The 18,472-nt window shown below is 45.7% G+C and overlaps 1 protein-coding gene across 4 annotated transcripts in view; it reads right to left on the bottom strand.

The window, feature by feature from the left end:
* Positions 1–18,431, bottom strand: part of bmp7b (bone morphogenetic protein 7b) — a 32,059-nt gene extending 13,628 nt beyond the window's left edge. The window contains exons 1-2 of one of the 4 annotated variants that reach the window (XM_037104715.1): positions 18,377–18,431; positions 17,256–17,357 (exon numbers count right to left, since the gene is read on the bottom strand). In XM_037104715.1, coding sequence (XP_036960610.1) covers positions 17,256–17,357; positions 18,377–18,395 — 121 coding nt within the window. In that variant the 5' untranslated portion in view covers positions 18,396–18,431. Of the gene's footprint in view, positions 1–10,013; positions 10,747–17,255; positions 17,358–18,376 lie in introns of those variants that run through there. The other 3 variants (XM_037104716.1, XM_037104714.1, XM_037104713.1) reach the window with 3 other exon arrangements.
* Positions 18,432–18,472: the final 41 nt, after the last annotated feature.

Below are 18,472 nucleotides of genomic sequence, written 5' to 3'. Positions count from 1 at the left end.
GAACCAAACCCTTTTTCTTTTCGTGTGTTCTTCTGGCGTGGAGTCACAGCTGACCTCTCTTTCTCCCTCTCGGGGCGGCAATCAAACACGCTTGCCCTCTTCACCCGTAAACTCCGGCGCTCGGTTCCACCTCACGCTTCGCCAGGCATCGCGGGCCAGAGATTTATACTGGAATGTACATCCTCAACTGTGTTGAAGGGTCGCTTCATAGGAACGACATAGTTTCTCACTCACCTCTGCGGTTATCCAGTCACGCAGATAGTTTAGGATTTAAAAGTAAAAAAAGATGTATTATTCACTGGAGAGATCGATGAGATGAGAAGATGGAGCGACAGTTAGCGGCCGGGTAGCTTAACTTAGCAGACGTAACACAGAGGGAAGCAGCTAGTCTGGGTTTTAACAAAAGGTAACAAAATCTGCCTACTAGCAACCCCAGAGCGTACTTTATCAAACCACACCATATTTGTTTTATCTGTACCAGAGCTAAAGTGTAAAAACAGCACTTTGCGTGGGTTTATTGGCTGGGAGCAGTTGCCAGTCGATCGCTGGAAACTCCGGTAGTGGGCTTTTCCATACACATGCTGGCTGGGCTCGACTTGGTTTGACTCGGCACGTCGGCCCAGCTCGGCAGAGATTCGCATTTCAAAAACAAAAGGGCGACCCGCTTGAAGACGTATCTTTAACTAATGACGTGCTTTTCTTGAGCGGCGGTCAAATGAGCGGCTGTCAATGCGCTTACTTCTCTGAGCACTGCTGAAGAGCAGCCGCTCCATGAATACAATAATAAACGCTTCGGTAATAAAGTCTTCACAATAAAAGTTTGCCATTGCTGGTTATAAAAAAACTTTTATCATGAAAGCTGCAAAAGCAGGAAATGTTGGCGTTTTCACCAGCAAAAAAAACAGCCTGAAGCCAACGCGATGAAACGGTAAAATAAAGCAGATGTCTGAACACACAAACAGGGAGGCAGAAGAGAAAACGACACCTTAAATGACAGAGATTCATTCAGAAGCTACAAAAGTACTGACAGCTAAACGCAGCTAAACAAAGTACCGCCATTGCAACAGCCGTTTGTTTGAGGGGGTCGTAATGGGTAGAGACATCACCGCTGCCTGCTTGGAGGCGAGTTGGGTGTGCTTGGGCCCCTCTTTGGAGAAGAGCTTCTTCATCTTGGAACACTGGTAGTGGAAAAGCAAATCAGCGTGACGCGGTTTGACTCACGGCAGCCAGAAGTGCCAGAAGAAAAGCCCTCATCTGCCGATGACAAACCCAAGAGTAAAGCTCCCAAACTGTCTTTACAATTGGATTTTTGTTAACAACCCCAAGATACAACCTGTTAATGAGAGAGCTTTCGGCAGATTTTGTTACCTGCAGACTCAGCCAGGCATGGTGTTTTCCTCAGTTTCCAGTCTTGCGCTTAGCTAAATCAGCTGGATGCTGGCAGTAGCAATACATTTTTACAGACGGATGTTAGAGCAGTACTTCTGGACTAACTCTTGTGTCCCAAAAAGTGAAACTGCTGAGATTCGGCTCCACAGCAATAAAGGTGAATACAACAGCAACATCTCCTTCAAGAATCAGTGTTACTCGACGTCATACACGCTGTCAGGTACATTTGTGGTCAGTGAGAGGTGTATCATTGAATCTCTAATTCTTCACATTTTTATTTCTTTTTAATTTGGATGAACCTCTCTGTTTTTTCTGTAACAGCGAAAGCGGTGAATGTGAAGAGTCCGCACTACAGCGACTGCAGGACAAATTGAGTCATCTCGGAAATTGGGACATCATCGTGTTTCCCTCAGAGGTCTGTCAAGAGAGATTTTACGTTAGTGAAAGGCAACGGTGAGAATAAAGACAACCACATCCTAAATCTCCGGCACTCATTGTTCCTGCGGTGTGATTTAATGCACCGAGGGACAGAGATGAAGGGGTGTGGACGGATCGGTGCCAAGCGGCGGCAGACCTCTCTGTGCTAATGCCACTGTAACCATCTGCACTTCCTCTTAGCTGCAGGATAAAACAACTCAGGGACGTGGAACCACAGTTTCCCCCCGTTCACTCTTCCCCCCCATCCCATTGCTTTTATGTTCTTTAATTTTGTGGCGGCAGGGGCCACACCCTCCACGCAGGCCAAGCCGGCTCTTATTATAGACCTCAGGAAAAATTCACATACAATACGCACATTGGCACAAAGAGACGCGCAGATGTTTCTCGAAGGTGTCTACATAAAACTTTTTTTACAATTTCCTCCTGCGTCCCACAGTGGCATCTTAAGCACACATGACGGGCACATTGGCACCCTGATTTTAACAGCTTGTTGTTTATTTTGTTTAATTACAGCCCATTGCTTTTTTTAAAATAAACAAAATGGCTGTGTGGAGGAAACACACAAGGAAAATACAGCTGCGCGCTTGCCTAGATAAATAGAAACACGCCACATGCAGTTCATATTCGTTGCTGCAAAATGTCATCACTTATCATGAAAACACTTGTGTTGAGTTGTTGCTTGGCTTTTACAAGCTTTGATTTGGCTGTTGGAACCAGGAATCTGGTCAGTATTACGGGCTTCCGCTAACGCAATCTTCCGCTATGAGAACAAACACACATCACACAGTGCAGCTGGTGACTGGGCAGGGTAGGTGGCTCTAAAATAGTGTTTTACTATGCACAAACACACATAACTGCCTTAACATAAATGCCCTGAAGCACATTACGTTCCCACAAGGAAGTGGAATAAAGAAAGAAACGGTCGCAAGAAATGCACTGCGTCCATCTGTGACCCGCCGCTCTCCTTTCCCTCTCATCTCATCTCCTTCCCTCTCTCCCTCCACCCTGTCGGTGCCCCGGTACCAAGCAAAGAGTTCTGTATTTGTTGTTGCAGCAGCGGAGCTGTTGGTCCCAGGGTCTCTGGCTGTGCTCTGGCCCACATCTGCTCTCTCCTCAGCTTCGCTGCTTGGTACCCGCCAACATGGAAGTGCAGGGGAGTCTTATGTGCTGCCGGCCACTGATAAGGCGAGGCCAAAGTAACCCAGATGAAAGAGAAGTGCCTAAATGTGTGGAGATATCATTCATTCTGCACGTGTTATAATCTCACAGCTCACTTTAATTCATCTATGATTCCACTTTCTATATGCAAAAAACATTTCTGTGATTTTACAACAAACTGCTACTTTTTGAGCGGCAGAAAGTTAAAAGAAAAAATCCGAGCAGGAGAGAGAAATTATTAGAAAAACTGAAATGAGCCGAACATTCCTGGCAGTGAAGGAGGTCCGTCCATCACTGTAGCAAAGCTAGAACGCCTGCCGTTTAGTACATCTGGGCCTTTTGACCACTTGCACATTGTCAAGTCCCACCCGCAGAGTGTTTCATCATCTCTCCCAGCAAGTGCCTTCGCCCGGCCAAGAGCGCCGAGGCTCTGCTATGTGCATCCAGATGTCATTCTGGACTCCTGGGTTCAACAGGTGAATCCTGAGATATAATAAATGAGGAAAAAATATGATTTTCCTGGATCGCTGTTACTGTGGACTTTGTATGGCTGCCTGAAGCTTAAGAGAGGAGAGATTCTTTGTCTGCATTTTGTGGTAGTTATTTACACACCAGACCTCGATGTAATACATCAAATTGTGGAGAACATTAAGAGAAATGAGCTGACAGGAAGGCACGGCTATCTGTACCAACTGTTACATTCCTCTGCTTCGGCTCACTCCCTGTCCAGCACAAGGCAATAAAGCATGCACTCAATAACACTAATTAGCTCCAGAAACATTCCTTTTGGGCAAAAAAAAAAAAAAAGAAGAAAAAGTGTGTGTTTCTCTCCGCACATATGAGTACGTGTAGGTACTCATGCATGTGCTTTTAGTCCACTGGGAGTGTATACAGAAGCGATTACATAAACCTACCGGAGGGAGAAAGGCGCACTAACAGTGTCAAGGACAGGCTGCGTACACAGAGGCCAGGCAGGCTTTCAACACATACTTTTAATTTTCTGGTCCTCCTGTGATAAAAAGCCTACCAAAACACGTTTTGGGAAGCAGCTTCTGGTGCGAGATGGCAAGAGCGAAATGGACGAATCCATCAAATGCCTCAACGATGGACGAAAAGTAAAAGTGTGTCGTGTGTGTATGTGTTTGTGTGTGTGTGTGTGTGTGTGTGTGTGTGTGTGTGTGAGTTTACGAGAGGGGGACAAAGTGAGAAATGAAGTCGAGAGAAAGGGAAAGCTTTGGTTTAGGTTCAGAGAAAATGTGTGTGTGTGTGAGAGAGAGAGAAAGAGAGAGAGGTGGGGAGTGGAAAAACACACAGAAGAACTTGAGAAAGTGTTGAAATGTTTTATGTCTGGAAGCACGGGAGGTTTAAACCCCTGGAGGTGTGGGCCAGAGCCGGAGTTTGGAGACTAAACACCACACAATGCCACTGGGACTATATGATAACTCACTAATTAAAACTAGGAGACCAACGCTGATAATCAATACTGTTGGTTCGGGGGGGGCAGGAAAGGGAAATCTGGTATCAGATGGTCCTGCGTGTGGGACAGATTGGAGACGGGGCCAGACGTGATGGTGGAGGTCGAGATGAGTTGACTTGTTGGACTCTGAAAAGATAAAGTTTCTCTGCACAGCTGCTTTGGCCTGCAGACAGAGGGAAACATCTGTATTAACCTCAGCATGATGGGCAGCCCACTGTGGAGAGGAATGCAAGAAGCAATAGAGAAAAGGGTGTGGAAAGAATAAGTGATATGAGCATGTTCTTAAAAAAAAGAGAGAGAGAGAGAGAGAGAGAGCTTGGAGCTATGATTTGAAATTACACATGTGGACGTTTCGGCTTCTCTCCTATTAGCTATAAAACTGGAGCTGCGTGCCTCTGGCGTGACTGCGGAGTGACACAACTGCTTCCGAGCATGCAGCCGTGAGCGCGAGCTGGTGACACAACGCCGTCTGCGAGCCAAAGCCTCTAATAAATCCAAACTCATTTAGCAGTTAGACATTTCTTCCCCTCTCGAGCTCTCCATTACCTTCCTATTAACACGTTCTATAAAACCGAAAGAGCTGGCAGACGACCGCGTGGCAGCTTCCTATGGGAGCAGACGGACGGCCGTGAATGGTGGAGGGCCAGGTGGTGCCCTGTCAGGTCACCAAGGTAACGCAGGGGATAATTACCTGCTGGTGCACTGACTCACTCCGCCAAGTCTGTATGATACCCTCTCTGATCACAGCCTTGACTCAAGAGATAAAGCTTCGGTGACTGCGTTTTATATGCACACTAGTTTTAGCAGAACATGAAATTATTCCAAACTCGACACGGGTCAAGACATGTCAGACACGCCGATATCATTTGGATTTCGGGAACGTTCTTCTCTCAATCAGGGTTTTTAAAGCAGCTTGCAAGTCATAGCAACTTGCTTGTTTATGGTGAACCGTGTGTGCCAACAGTTTTCAAGTCTGAGCTAGAAATGCACAAAAGAAAAGCCTAAATTTTCTAGTTGGGACACTTTAAACATTATGAAACCAGCAGGTTTTTTTAGGGATATGCACAAATACAAGAAGGTGGTCGAGCCACTGGAGGAAGCTGTGCTGGTTAACTGGAGTGTGTGGTCTGAACATACATGTGGATATTACTGAAAAGTCCATTTCTCAACAGCCTTTTCTGGTAAACACAGAATATTTTGCACAGGAAACTGACACAAAAAGGTAACGTGAAACAATACTACGAAAAAAATTAGAGGTGACGCCTCCATCCAAATGTTGCATAAAGCAAACAACGAGCGGGGGGAGAAGCAGTGGGGCTTTATTTGATTACTGTTTTCAATTCTGCTTAGTGAAACAGATCACATCTGGTGCAGATTAACAGCAGCAGAACACTGAGCAATTAAATGCACCCTGGTAGCGCGTTTTCTTTCCAATGGCTTGATATTTGCCCATTTTTTTCTTAGAAGCATTTTACTTTACGACCTTGCCTGAGAAAACAAACATGGAGGCAGACTCCGGCCGGGCTCACACTGCGGGAGTTTTGAAATTTTCGAAAATAATCACCACACATTACGGGATACTCTAATACATACATATATCATTAGATTACATTATATGTATGGCACGATATGAGATTATTGTGCCAGAAGGACTGATGCATCACCTCACATGATCTCGCGGGGAAGCGCAAAATGGAGACTGTGGCGCGACGACTCACTTTAGTAATGTTCAAACTCTGAGGTGCAAAATAATGAATCTACATGAGAAAATGTTCGTGGAGACGTGGCCAACACGGGGTTGTCAATTCGTCAGTGAGACCTGGAAGTGTGATTTTTAACTGTGAGATTTAATGTGTGAACAGCAGAATGCTAGCCGACGTTATCCTCAAGGGCCAGAACGTCCACCATCAGCTCCTCTGTGGTCTCTCCAATTGGCTCCTGTGGACCTGTTCATAAAGTACTGATGTGAATCATCCAGGTTTTAAAATCCTAGATATCAAACATGCTTGATATTAATTGGTGAGTCTGCGAGACAGTTCTTGACTTGGCTAATTTGGCTTTAAGCGGCCTGAAACTCCCGTTGTGTGATTCTAACCTTACAGCATCGAGGTCAAACATACTGATAGAAGTATGACACAAGTCTGGTAATATTATGCACACGATCCCTTTGTGAAGAATCTGTTGTTTGAAATGAAACTAATTGAGACAGATGCTATAATATCATACATTATTGACATAACTATATATATATTGTTGGTTTTGGCCTATTCGTGGGATTTTGGGGGGAAATTACAAAAATAATGTCAATTTTATCCTTTAACCTCGAACAACAACATGACCGAGGCCTTGTTATCACAATATGAACCTGCTGAGTATGAATCTCCTTATTGAATTACTGTCTAGCCCGAAAGAAAAACACATACAAACACATCTATCTAAAGCCACGTTAATCCTCGCAGGCTTCCATGAGAACAGGGAAAACAAGGAAGCTGTGACTAACACACCTCATGACAACATTTTACAGTAAAAAGACGAACAGCCTCCCTCCCACACAAACACAGGTAATGAGTTTGCTATCGTTTCAGTCATCCAGGATGCAAATAGCAGACGTCCAAGTCACAGCCCTTTTCCTCTTGTGGTCTGGGAGAAGAAGATGGTGTAAATTTAAGTTTGGGCATCGTGACTTGAGTATGAGTTTGGGCCAGGATTGCTTAGGCTGTGTAAGAGCTTGACATGAACTGAACTGGAGCTCGGCTCGGGCCAAAGCAGTGGCTGAAAGCCCTGGAAGCTGCGGTTTCTTAAGGAGGAAATGCCCTAATTCATGGTGGCTGAGTGCTAATGCTGTCAGAGACCACTGGGGACACATTAAATAATTACTAGCAAAAACTACATGTGTGTGAGGGGGAAAATGTTGGCAAGAAATATACCAAAATGCACCTTTAATCTAATTTTTGCTTGAGAGACAGGGGATGTGCGTGTGGTGCGTTGACCTTCTGGCGTGTTATCACGGCATGTCACGCACACACGCGCACACACACACACACACACACACACACACACACACACACACACACACCCCATCACCTGGTTGGCCAGTGCTTCGTGCAGCAGTGTACATTCTGAATGTATGCTGTAAGCCATTTACACAGCTGGGCCTTTTAAACTGAAGTGACTCAATGAGAGGACGTCCCTGGCCTGGGGTCTGTCCCAAAGCCTACACCCGCCCTAGCTGGCTACACTTGAGTCTGATACACGCTCACACACATACACACACCGCACGCACACGCACGCACCGACAACAAAGTGTATCAGCTCCCCTGAGTGGCAGTCAAGAGGAAAGCTGTAGCTGTAGCTCGGTGGTGCACCAATACATTGTTGTAGTATTTGGCCTCAAATAAAAAAAAAAAAAATTTAAAAATCGAACTAGCCCATGAAAACAGGCCTCTCAGGGAGGAGCAACCAGTTCACAAAGTCTGACTAATGCACCTTGGCACGGTAGTTATGGAGACATGCAGAGTTTCGAAGGACAGTTTTTTTTTTTTTTAAATAAAAGCCACACTCATTTTTTTGCTCTCAGACAACCTAAATAAGAAAACAAACCCGCAACGAGCAAATGTGGAAAGGAAGGAATTCGGAGGAGGAAGTAGCCGATCCACTTGATAGCCATCGCCCGGTTTCTCTGTGTCCGTCTCCCTCTCACGTGAAGGGTAATGATAATAATCTGCTGTTTTGAATCAAGAGGCTCAGGGGGAGAACAATGACCCCTACTGATAGATGCAACACGTGGCAAGGAGCACGGCCACAATGCAGCGGCAAACGCCTGTGTTCTATCCAAATGTGTGACATATTTGGAAACGCCGATCATGTGCAAGTGGGAAGACTCAAACTGGGAAACTGCCACCAGTAATCACATTAGCCGCAAGACTTCAAGAAAGGCACTGTGGCTTTTTTATTTCCACGATCCTCTCTAATATATTAAATAAAAAAAATGCTCTCTCCTGCTTTTGTGGCCCATCTTTGTTTCCCCGCACGAGAAAAAAATGGACCCAACCATTTGCCGTCACTCTTTTTTAAAAGTTCCCTTTTTCTTTCTCATCGGCTCACTTCGGCCTCAGCCCTTGACTTTTGCGAGTCGATGTGGTCAAATCCATCTGTGTCGCAGCCTGTCAAAAATAGTCACAATGCAGCAGCTCCCACAGTAATTACACAGTGCAGCGGAGGAACCAGTGTCACCTCCCTCTCTCTTGCCAAGCTGCTCCAACAATGATCTTTCCAGGATCGAGCGTAAAAACTTCCAACTTCTTGCACAATTTCGCAAAAAAAAATAAAAAAATCTGGTGGCTTGAGGAACGCGGCCTGCTGCTCAGAATTCAATTCACTATTTAGTCCGCCTTATGCCGCTTTACCGTAAAGGGTTAATGCGCTCAAATACGACACGACTACCCGGGAGCAGTCGCTGCGTCTGACTGCGTAATCTGTTGAGCACACTGAATTATAATGTTGCGTTCGTCTATCCATAAATCTGTCACCGCCTGCTAATGTTGTGATTATTTGCGGTTAACAGCCTCTGACATGTGCTGAGAGCGATAAAACAGTTCAAGACTGATTGATTTGAGTAAACATTGTGATTAGATAAGAACAGTGGCCCGTGGGAGCAACATTTAACAACCAAGAAAAACAATCCTGTTAAGAGTTGGAAATGCAGCCTATGACTTGGATACCCAGTCTGAGGTGTGGATCATCACTGACTGGCATGACTTTGCTATCTGAGTATATATGATGTCTCCAGATTAGAGCGAAGGGAGGACCCGGTGCACTTTGAACCCAGCCCTGCTGTTGACTTGGCTCATTCTTTAGATAACACACGGTTGACATATTAGCCGCTGCGGCCCCGGTCCATAATCCTCCGAGTGTGCACCTGAACATTAGCTGCTTGCACAGCTGTTGGGATAGAGAGGGACACTGGAATGTGACACTCCTGGTATTAGATGCAAAAAAAGGAAAAAAAAAAAAAAACTGCACCTAGCTCTGTTTAAATACGGTCATTGTGCTGGCGCCCTGTGTGCACATGCAGGTGTAACGCTGGGGAAAATACATGTGCCGGGGGGGGGGGGCGGGGGGGATCCTTGAGCTTAAACGACGCCACTGCGATTCTACTATCACCTTCGACTCACAGATAAATACTCGTGGTGCGTCTTAAACACCAGCAGCCGGATGCAACAAGTGGAAGGCAGTACTGGGTGATAAGTCCTCCCTGTTGATGAAGCTGTGACAGTGAATTATAGCACACAGGGGCCTTCAGGTGATCACTTGATCACAGCAACACAAGACATCCAGTCTGTCATTAACACAATCATTCATACTGCTAGTTTAGGGACTCATCTCTGTGGCTGTCAGAATAACCACTCGTCTGTACTTCATGAGATAAAATATCATTATCAAAATATTTAGCTCTTAGCTCTTTGCCATCACCACAACATGTTTTTTTTGGCCACAATCAACCTCCTTTCAAACTTATTTTCAACAAATGGTGAGAAATCAAGTTGCCTACCTAGATTGACAAAGCTCATGACCATGTCCGCATCGTTCAAGAAGTTGTTGTCTTGCAGGCTCGCTATCGGGGGCCCCTGCGTGGTGAAGACGGGCTTGTAGGGGTAGGAGTATCTGTCCTCGTCCCCCTCTATGGACATGGCGTTGTACAAGTCCAACATAAACATCGGGGCGGCGTTGTGCTTTCCGTGGAGGTGGGGTCGCGGCCGGTGCGGCAGCCCCAGGATCGACAGGATCTCCCGCTGCATCTCTCTGCGCTCCTGGCTCTTCAGCCGGCGGTGGATGAAACTCGAGTGGAACTCGTTGTCCAAAGTAAAGTTCGTGAAGGCTGTGTCCGCCAGCACGCAGTAGCTCCACACCAAGAGCAACGCCGGGACGCGTCTGTCCAAAATCGGTGCCATGGTGCTACTCGCCGTGCGTAATTGCGCCCAATTCTGTTCGCCGAAACTCTGAGGGGGGAAATGGATATTGAACTTTTAGCAGCGGGCAGCCCGTGTTCAATATCCAAAGTCAGGTACGGTCCCTCATGTCGAGGGAAGGGCTCCCCGAATGAAACATCAACTTCACCTCAGAGTCCTTTTAAATGATGGCGGTTTTCTGGGCAGATCGTGCTCGCGCGGACCTCTGTCCTCATCCACAACCTGTGGCCAACAGCGACCAAGTGGAGAGCAGCCCGCAGCGCGCAGAGTGGAGCTGACAGCTACACCACCGAGCTCTGAGGAGGCGCTGTGGTGCTGGGAGGAGCAGGGGGAGAGAGGGGGAGAGTTAGAGGAGGGGGGGGGGGAGTTAGAGAGGGAGAGAGGGGGGAGAGAGCGAGAATTAGAATGAGGGAGAGAGAGAGAGAGAGGGAGAGAGAGAGAGAGTTAGGGAAAGAGACAGAGAGATTTAGAATGAGGGAGGGAGAGAGAAAGAGTTTTAGAGAGTGAGTGAGAGACAGAGAGAGAGAGAGAGAGAGAGAGAAAGACAGAGAGAGAGAGAGAGCGTTAGATGGGGAGAGAGAATAAGAGTGAGGGAGTGAGGGAGAGAGAGTTAGAGAGAGGGAGGGAGAGAGAAAGATATTTAGAGTTAGTGATTGAGAGAGACAGAGTTAGAGAGGGAGAAAGTAAAACGAGAGAGAGAGAGAGAGAGAGCGAGAGAGAGAGAGAGAGTGTGTGTGTGTGTGTTGTGGGTAATTTTTTCAATAGAGATAGAAGTCGGCCTTTGTTGCCAGTTGGAGAAGAAGTGCTCGAGGCTACGTGTGCAAATACAAAACGGATTAGGACAGGATTTGTATCGTGATGCTTCAGTTTATGATAAAGCACATTTCGTCATTCCTTTCCCACAATTCCCGGTGCGTGCACGCCTGTGTGGACTCAATAATGACAGATGTGCAGACGGCGACAATAGGCCTTTCAGTGTCAGAGCGCTTATGGAAAATAACAGACTTCATATCGCAGAGTAAATGATTCGCCTGTGCGGGAGACTCCTTCAGAACTGGGGGAGAGGTTGCGACGTGCAGATGCGCCGCAATGCTGCCACTGGAACAGTCGGGTCGGTGATCTGCAGGTGCACTCTCTGAACACTTTGGTCCACATGTGCTGCGAGACTTTAAACAAGTCAGATGTCTTTTGATGTCAGAGAGGCTGTATTACAGCCTCGCAACTGCCATTTCATGCCGCATTTTTGAAGATATCCAAGCTTTCTATCCCCGCTGCCGGAGCAGGAAGTTTGTGACAAAAGGCAGCGGTGAACAGACAGAGCGCAGACCACGAAGGAGGGGTGCAGATGTTTGGCAGCTGCTGCATCCCTCCATCTGCCCCCCTGGCCCCAGCACCTCTTAAACACCACGCTTTAATGGAACGCTCCTGACCCTCTTGTGCGCTCTGCTCTGGCTGACACAGGCCGAGGGATTTCAGATGGCCCTCGCACGGGGGAGAACGGCCGCTTCTCCTCGACAAGCCCTCCTAAAACCCCTTTTCTTTTTTTTTTTCACTACGCAGAGAGTGGAGTTTTAGAGGCTCTGTCTTCGGGATGTTTTAGGGTTTTCAGCTTGCCAGGTGATTTTTATGACAATAAAATTAGACTTCAATGGCACAGCAAGGGAGGCTGCCAGACGGCTTAAGCTATGATTGCAAACAGAGGAAGGGAGGAAAGGAGGCAGAGCGTGTCTTGGGGTCTTCTACACTTAGCTCACCTTCCTGCCCATTTAATGTGGTTGTTGTAAGTCTTCAAAGGAGTTCCACTCCTCTTTTTCCAATGACAATTCAACATGGCTGAAAGCCTGAAAGCTTACATTAGCCCGCCACTACTCATTCTGTATATCTGATCCTCTATTTGCTTTTAAATGGCCTTTCAGTAGTAGCCTGTAACATATAAACATTTCTATCCGGTGCCTCAGATAGAATCAGCTAATGGCCGCAGGTGTTTACATTACGGCAGTCTCCGACAGGCAACTTGAAGGGCTCTTGGTTTCAGTTAAAACTATACATCTTCCTCTCTTTCTCTCTCTCACACACATTCTTTTCCCTCTCTCTCACTGTCTTACACTCGTTCTCTTGCTGTAATTTTTTGTGAGGTCAAACCCCCCCGGTGCTTCTCCGACAACCCCCAGCCCCTTGGCTCAGTTTGTGCCCAGAGAGGGGCTGACAATCCTGGGCAGGACAATAGGAACAGACCCCCCTTTGTTTTGGCCTCCATGGGCCCGATGACAGTCACAGTAAACAGTGGGCACAGGCTGAGGCCCGACTGGGTGAGCAGCACTGAGGGGCCTTTGACAAGGAGAACCAAAGCAGAAACGCAGAACAAACGGTGTTTGAATCTTCCGTCAACGACACACACGGATAAATATCTATCTTTGAGTATTGTAATGTCAATATGTTGTCTGAGATTCACATCATTACTTACATATTTAGATAACCAGTGATACACACTGTCAAGACCTGCACCATTACCTTTCAGGAGCAAAATAAAACATGCACTGACAATTCTGGCCACGCCTTAGGACAGCTTTACATCCATGACTATGATACCAGGGTTTAACTATGAGGTCGTACCATGGCAACATCCTCACATGTCACATTTTATGGTCAATTGCTTCTTCCTGTTCTCTGTTTTTTAAGCATATTTTTTCATTTACATTTCATCGCCAGTAGCTCAAATTCAGCATTTGGCCTGGAGCATTTTGAGTGCCAACACATTCTCTGCCCACCATGATCTAAGACAATCTGTGCAAATACACACCTCCACACTCCATCAGGTTGGAGCATGATACTGAGCTCTGAAGAAGACCACACAGCAGAGCAGTGAAACATCCCTGGAAACTATTTCACACACCCACAATATAAAAAAAGAAAAAAAAAAAACACAGCAACAAAAAGACACTTTATCTCTACATCAGCCATGTGATTCAAGTAATTCAATCAAGGCCCAAGTTGCAGGTTGTACCAAGTGGAGTTAAAGCTGCTATAAGTGATAGATTTCATTAACATAAGTCTTAATTAGTTCTATATCCCAACAGCGATCACTGTAGCGAGTGTTTGGTCAGTAGCCCATGCCTCTCCTTCCCTCCCACTCCTCATGCAGTAATTGAGAAAAATGCATTTTCCTGTATCCACTTTATGCAGTCAGGACAGAAAACTCCATAAAGACGGCGTCCTGTATTCTCGGGGGTACAGACAGAGAGCAGGATGATCCTGTTCTGATACCTCCAGCGACAATGCTCGAATATGGGGAGCTGTCAATTCCAGCACTGCAAGTGACGGCTTATCATACCAAAGACGCCAGGTGATGAACAACACTTGAGGAAAAGACAGAAGCAATGAGAGCTGCCTCGAAAAAACAGGAAGGAGTGGTTGAAGTTTGGTGACGTAGCGCTAACTGTAAAGCACTCCAAACACTTACAGCAGCTTTAAGGCAAGGCAAGACAAAAAGACTGCCTGTCTAAAAATTATATTATCGGCTACTTCAAACACAGACAACAACAACAAATGAAACTTCCTCGTATTAGCTTTAATTTCAAAGTCCAAGTTGAGTTTCAAGTCATTTATTTTCTGTCAAGTAAAACTTCCAAGTCATCAGAATGGCGACTTGTGTCGACTCCAAGTCCAAATCTTTAGTTTGTACTTTTTCTCATCTGCCAGGTTATCTCTATTTAGGAGCTCAAAGCCTGCGGTCAGAGGTCAGATTAATATTTATTTCATGTGTTGCCTCAGAAAGCAGCAGGCAGCAGTCCTTTGAAGGCCTGTGTATGCGGGGAGGTGGATGAGGTTTGGCGGAGGGGGGTCTGACCAGGCAGACCCACAGACGATACAGTAAAAACTTTTTTTTATCAGGGTAAACTGACCCTCAAATGAAGCAGTGTGGGGTCGCAGTGCAAGGACAGGCGAAGGGTGGAGGCGCATTTTTTTTATCCTCTGTCTGTCTGTCATGTCCACCCATGTCTAGGTTTTTTTTTTGACTAAACCCCACTGTGTGCATCGCACACACCAGCGCCCTGTTAAAACAGCCTAACCAGGTGGAGCTGAGCTATTGCAAATGTTCCCCTTCTGGTGTCTCACACTTCCAGGGGCCTCATGAACATATGAGACACAGCTGTGAGACAGGCAGGAGGAAGAGAGGGGGTGGTTATATGAAACAGCTTGAAAACATTTCAATTGTTCATCCCGTTTAGGTCTCTGGCTTGACAGCATTAAAAAAAGAAACTGAATCCAGTGCTGAATTATGCTTATATAGTGCTTTTCAATTATTTGTGAGGTGTAATGTAACATTTGCACATTAAAATGTCTACAACAACTAAACCTAACCCAACAACTAATGTTGTTGACACTTGAATCATCCCAAACATTTCCAACAACCTTAAGAGAATTCCACAGTTTTATTGAAGTTAATGGTGTGTTTGATTTGGTCGCCTGTCACTACAACTTTAAGGGAAACATCAGATGAGACGTCAGCCAGTCAGGAGGGCGGCCAGTGTAAGCGTAATGTGAATAAAACTTTATCGCTCAACCTTGTCCGTGAACATCCTGCTATCATTACATACATTTCACACAAGTGATCATTACAAAAATAACGTGGCCAAATATCTGAATTTTTTTACTATCACATATCAATATTGGCATTGGCCCAAAAAAAACACAAATCAAGTTAAACATTACCTCATTTTTTATTCCAGTTTAGTTTTTTTTCCAGATTCATACTTACACATTGTGATTGACTCTATGCATTCTTTGATACATTCTCAGTTTCTCCATTATGAGTTTGGAACCACTACAACAACTACGCTTAATAGCAGCATCACATGTCCAAACGATGTGCATACATTTTCTCTTGAATAAATACATGATTATCTTAGTTAAAAAAAACTGAAACCAGCATTCCCCCTTGTTATCACTCGGTACCTACTTTCGCCTGTATCCGGTGTGTCCCGTCACTCTCGCCTCTGTCTGCAGCTGGGTAAGGCACTCGGGAACACCCGAGTAGCTCGGATCTGATTCATAGCGCTCAGCACTCCGGCCAGACCCATCAGTTATAGCTGGTGTCGCTGACAGTCAGAGATACCGTTTTAGTTAAGCTTTGGATAATGCCTGGCTCAGAGGAGCTTATCCATTGCAGGATGTTATCACTCAGGCGCTCTGTCGCTTGTGTCATCGGCACAGAGTCCAAGCTTGACACTGAGCTGATCTCTTCGCCCGGCCACACACTTATCAGCATCCATTACTGAGGTGTGAGGGCCTGATAAAGGTCTATCCAGCTCCATGCAGCTGTAGACAGAGGTCCCATTTAGATTGTTGTCTCTGCAGCAAGAGGCCTTGCCCCCTTTGACTCTTGCTTTCATCACTCTGTAAGGCTGTGTCGGCCTGTCAATCAGAGAGGACCCTGGGTGATCAGTCAGCTCCTCTTTAGGGGATGCTGGTCTGAGGAGCCATTAGAGAGGAGGCAGCATAGCCAGACTGGCCCGGGCCCAGAGCTGATGAGAAACAGAGAAGCAGGAGAGCCTGAGGTGGAAAATGGGGGGGGGCAGAGGAGCAGGAGGTGGATGTGCTGAACTATGTGGATTGTGAAGGGAGGGCAGCTCTGTTTTCTATTTGTGAGGATTAGGTTGACAGATCTGTATTTAGTTTCTTTGGGCCTCTAGCTGCAGCTAATCCCCCTCACCTGCAGCGAGTGCCCCCGCTCTCTTTCCTCTGACCCTGCAGCCCCCTACTTCCCCCCACGTTCCCCCCTCCTGCCCAGCACAAACACTCATCCCGAGACAAGCACATGACTCGTTGCACTCTGTCTCCTCAGGTTAGGGCCTCACACTCGACACAAATCTTTGCCAGGCCAAAGGAACAGCAGGGGTCTCAGCCTTTCTGGAACAGAAGAAAAAAAGGACCCCCACAACCTGTGGGCTTCCACATGTTAAGAGTTTTTTTCATCTTGTGTGAGGGGTTGTCCCTCATCACTTAGAGATAGCAATTACTCAGAAATTAAGAGCCATTACTACGGAAGCAGCTTGTCAAAGCCACTCAGGGGAAAGGGGAACCTTTGGTAAAGCTGCACATTAGGAAATATTCAGGGTCAGGTCAGGGGCACAGACCTCTTCTCTTTAGATCCTGGCTCCCACACACTCCGACCAGGCCTTCACACTGTGAAAGAAAGACCGCAGTGCCTCGGCAAACACACACAGCATGCCTGCCAGCAATTCATGAAGGTGGGAACTCTGAATGACCTAATAAGTTTCTAGGCTATTTCTCAGTTTTAACAATGAATTGACATGACTGCAAGATGATGCAACAAAGAGACTGAAACAGGTCCTCAAGGATTGTAAATGAGGCAACATGTGAGATTTCCTTTAGGCGTCGTAATTGTTTAATTTTGTTTTAATGTTTGGAGCCTAAAACAGCTGTGATTAGTGAATAGCTGTCAGACACAGGACGCTGAACTGCCAAAACATTTACAGCATCTCACCATGCCCTAAAACACATGTTGGCCAGCGCTAGCGTTCACACAACCATCATCAAAATGATATTTAAAAATCACTTCCACATGGCTGACAGATACACTAATATTCGGTTTCTCTGGGACTCTAACCACAGCCCATTACCACTCACCCACTCTACTGAAACCACCACACACACACACAAACACATGCACACAGATACAGTAGACACAATTTTGGACAAGTAGCAGCAAGCTCACATAAGGGGTCCCATTACTGAGCACCACAGAAGGTGCTAATGGGGATTTTTCTAAATACCACCAGCGTAGGCCCGTACTACCTTACAGCAATGAGGTACTAACTGGCCCACACGCATTCCTGGATCTTGTGAATGGACCAAGTTTGTGCTCTGACCTTTAGCTTGAAGAGGAAGACATTGCTTTGTGCCTGCAAAGATATACAAAACTTATTGTAAGTTACTGTGTCTGAATATATGTTTCTGCATATTCAGCCATGGCAACCTGACAGCACAAATAAGGAGACAGTGCATAAAGGTAACACGCAAATCACAACAGGTTGTAGGAAGAACTTGTATAAAGATGTGGCAGCATATCATAAATGCAAAGCTATTCTTTAATGGTCTTTTTGGAAAGAAAGTAGATTTTTGACTCTTATCCCCAACTCATCGAATACTAACACACAGGGATGCAGGCCAACCCATCCCACAATCCCAACGCGTGTTGACGAGTTGGGAATGAGACTCAACAATCAACTTCTCTAACAAGCTGTGGCTCAGGGGTAGAGCCAGCATCTTGTTATTGGAAGGTCACTGGTTCAAATCCCCCCTGTCTGCATGTCAAAGTGTCCTTGGGCAAGATACTGAACCCAAAAACTGCTCCTGATGTGCTGGTCAGCACATTGCATGGCAGCAACTGCCATCAGTGTATAAATGTATGTATGAATTACTGTAAGTCACTTTGCACGAAAGCCCTAAACTGTAAATGTAGATGTAACAAATAGGACCTGAAAGTAAAAGCAGCAGCAGCACACAATGTAACAATACTCCATTACAAGTAAAAGTCCTGCATTACAAATTTAAAAAGTAAGGAAGTGTTAATCACAAAATATAGGCTACTTGAAGCATCAACAGCAGCAGCTTACTTTTGTCCAGCCAACATCATGTATTTTTTAATGTGTTAATGCTGCTTGTACTTAAGGAATGTGCCCTCCTATGCAAACAGTCATTTTGCAATCAAAACACATGACAATTACCCTTTATGTACTGTAATAAAATGACAAAGAAGAACAGCTGATCGTTAGATTTGTGAAGCTAGAACTAGCAAATGTTTGACATGTTTTGCTTAAACAAAAATAGTTGGCAACTAACTTAGATTCGATTGACTAATTAACTAATCACATTTATGCATATTGTTTGAATTTTGTCACCCTTTATGAAGTCGTTGTACCGTCAATTGGTCTTTTCATGTTCAAAAACACAGATGTAACGCATGTGCTACATCAAAACAGTACGGTTAAACGAGTGAAGAAGAAGAAGAAGAAGA

This window comes from Acanthopagrus latus, chromosome 7 (assembly GCF_904848185.1).
Source record: "Acanthopagrus latus isolate v.2019 chromosome 7, fAcaLat1.1, whole genome shotgun sequence".
NCBI lineage: Eukaryota > Metazoa > Chordata > Actinopteri > Spariformes > Sparidae > Acanthopagrus > Acanthopagrus latus.
This window is presented reverse-complemented; position numbering and strand designations above follow the sequence as displayed.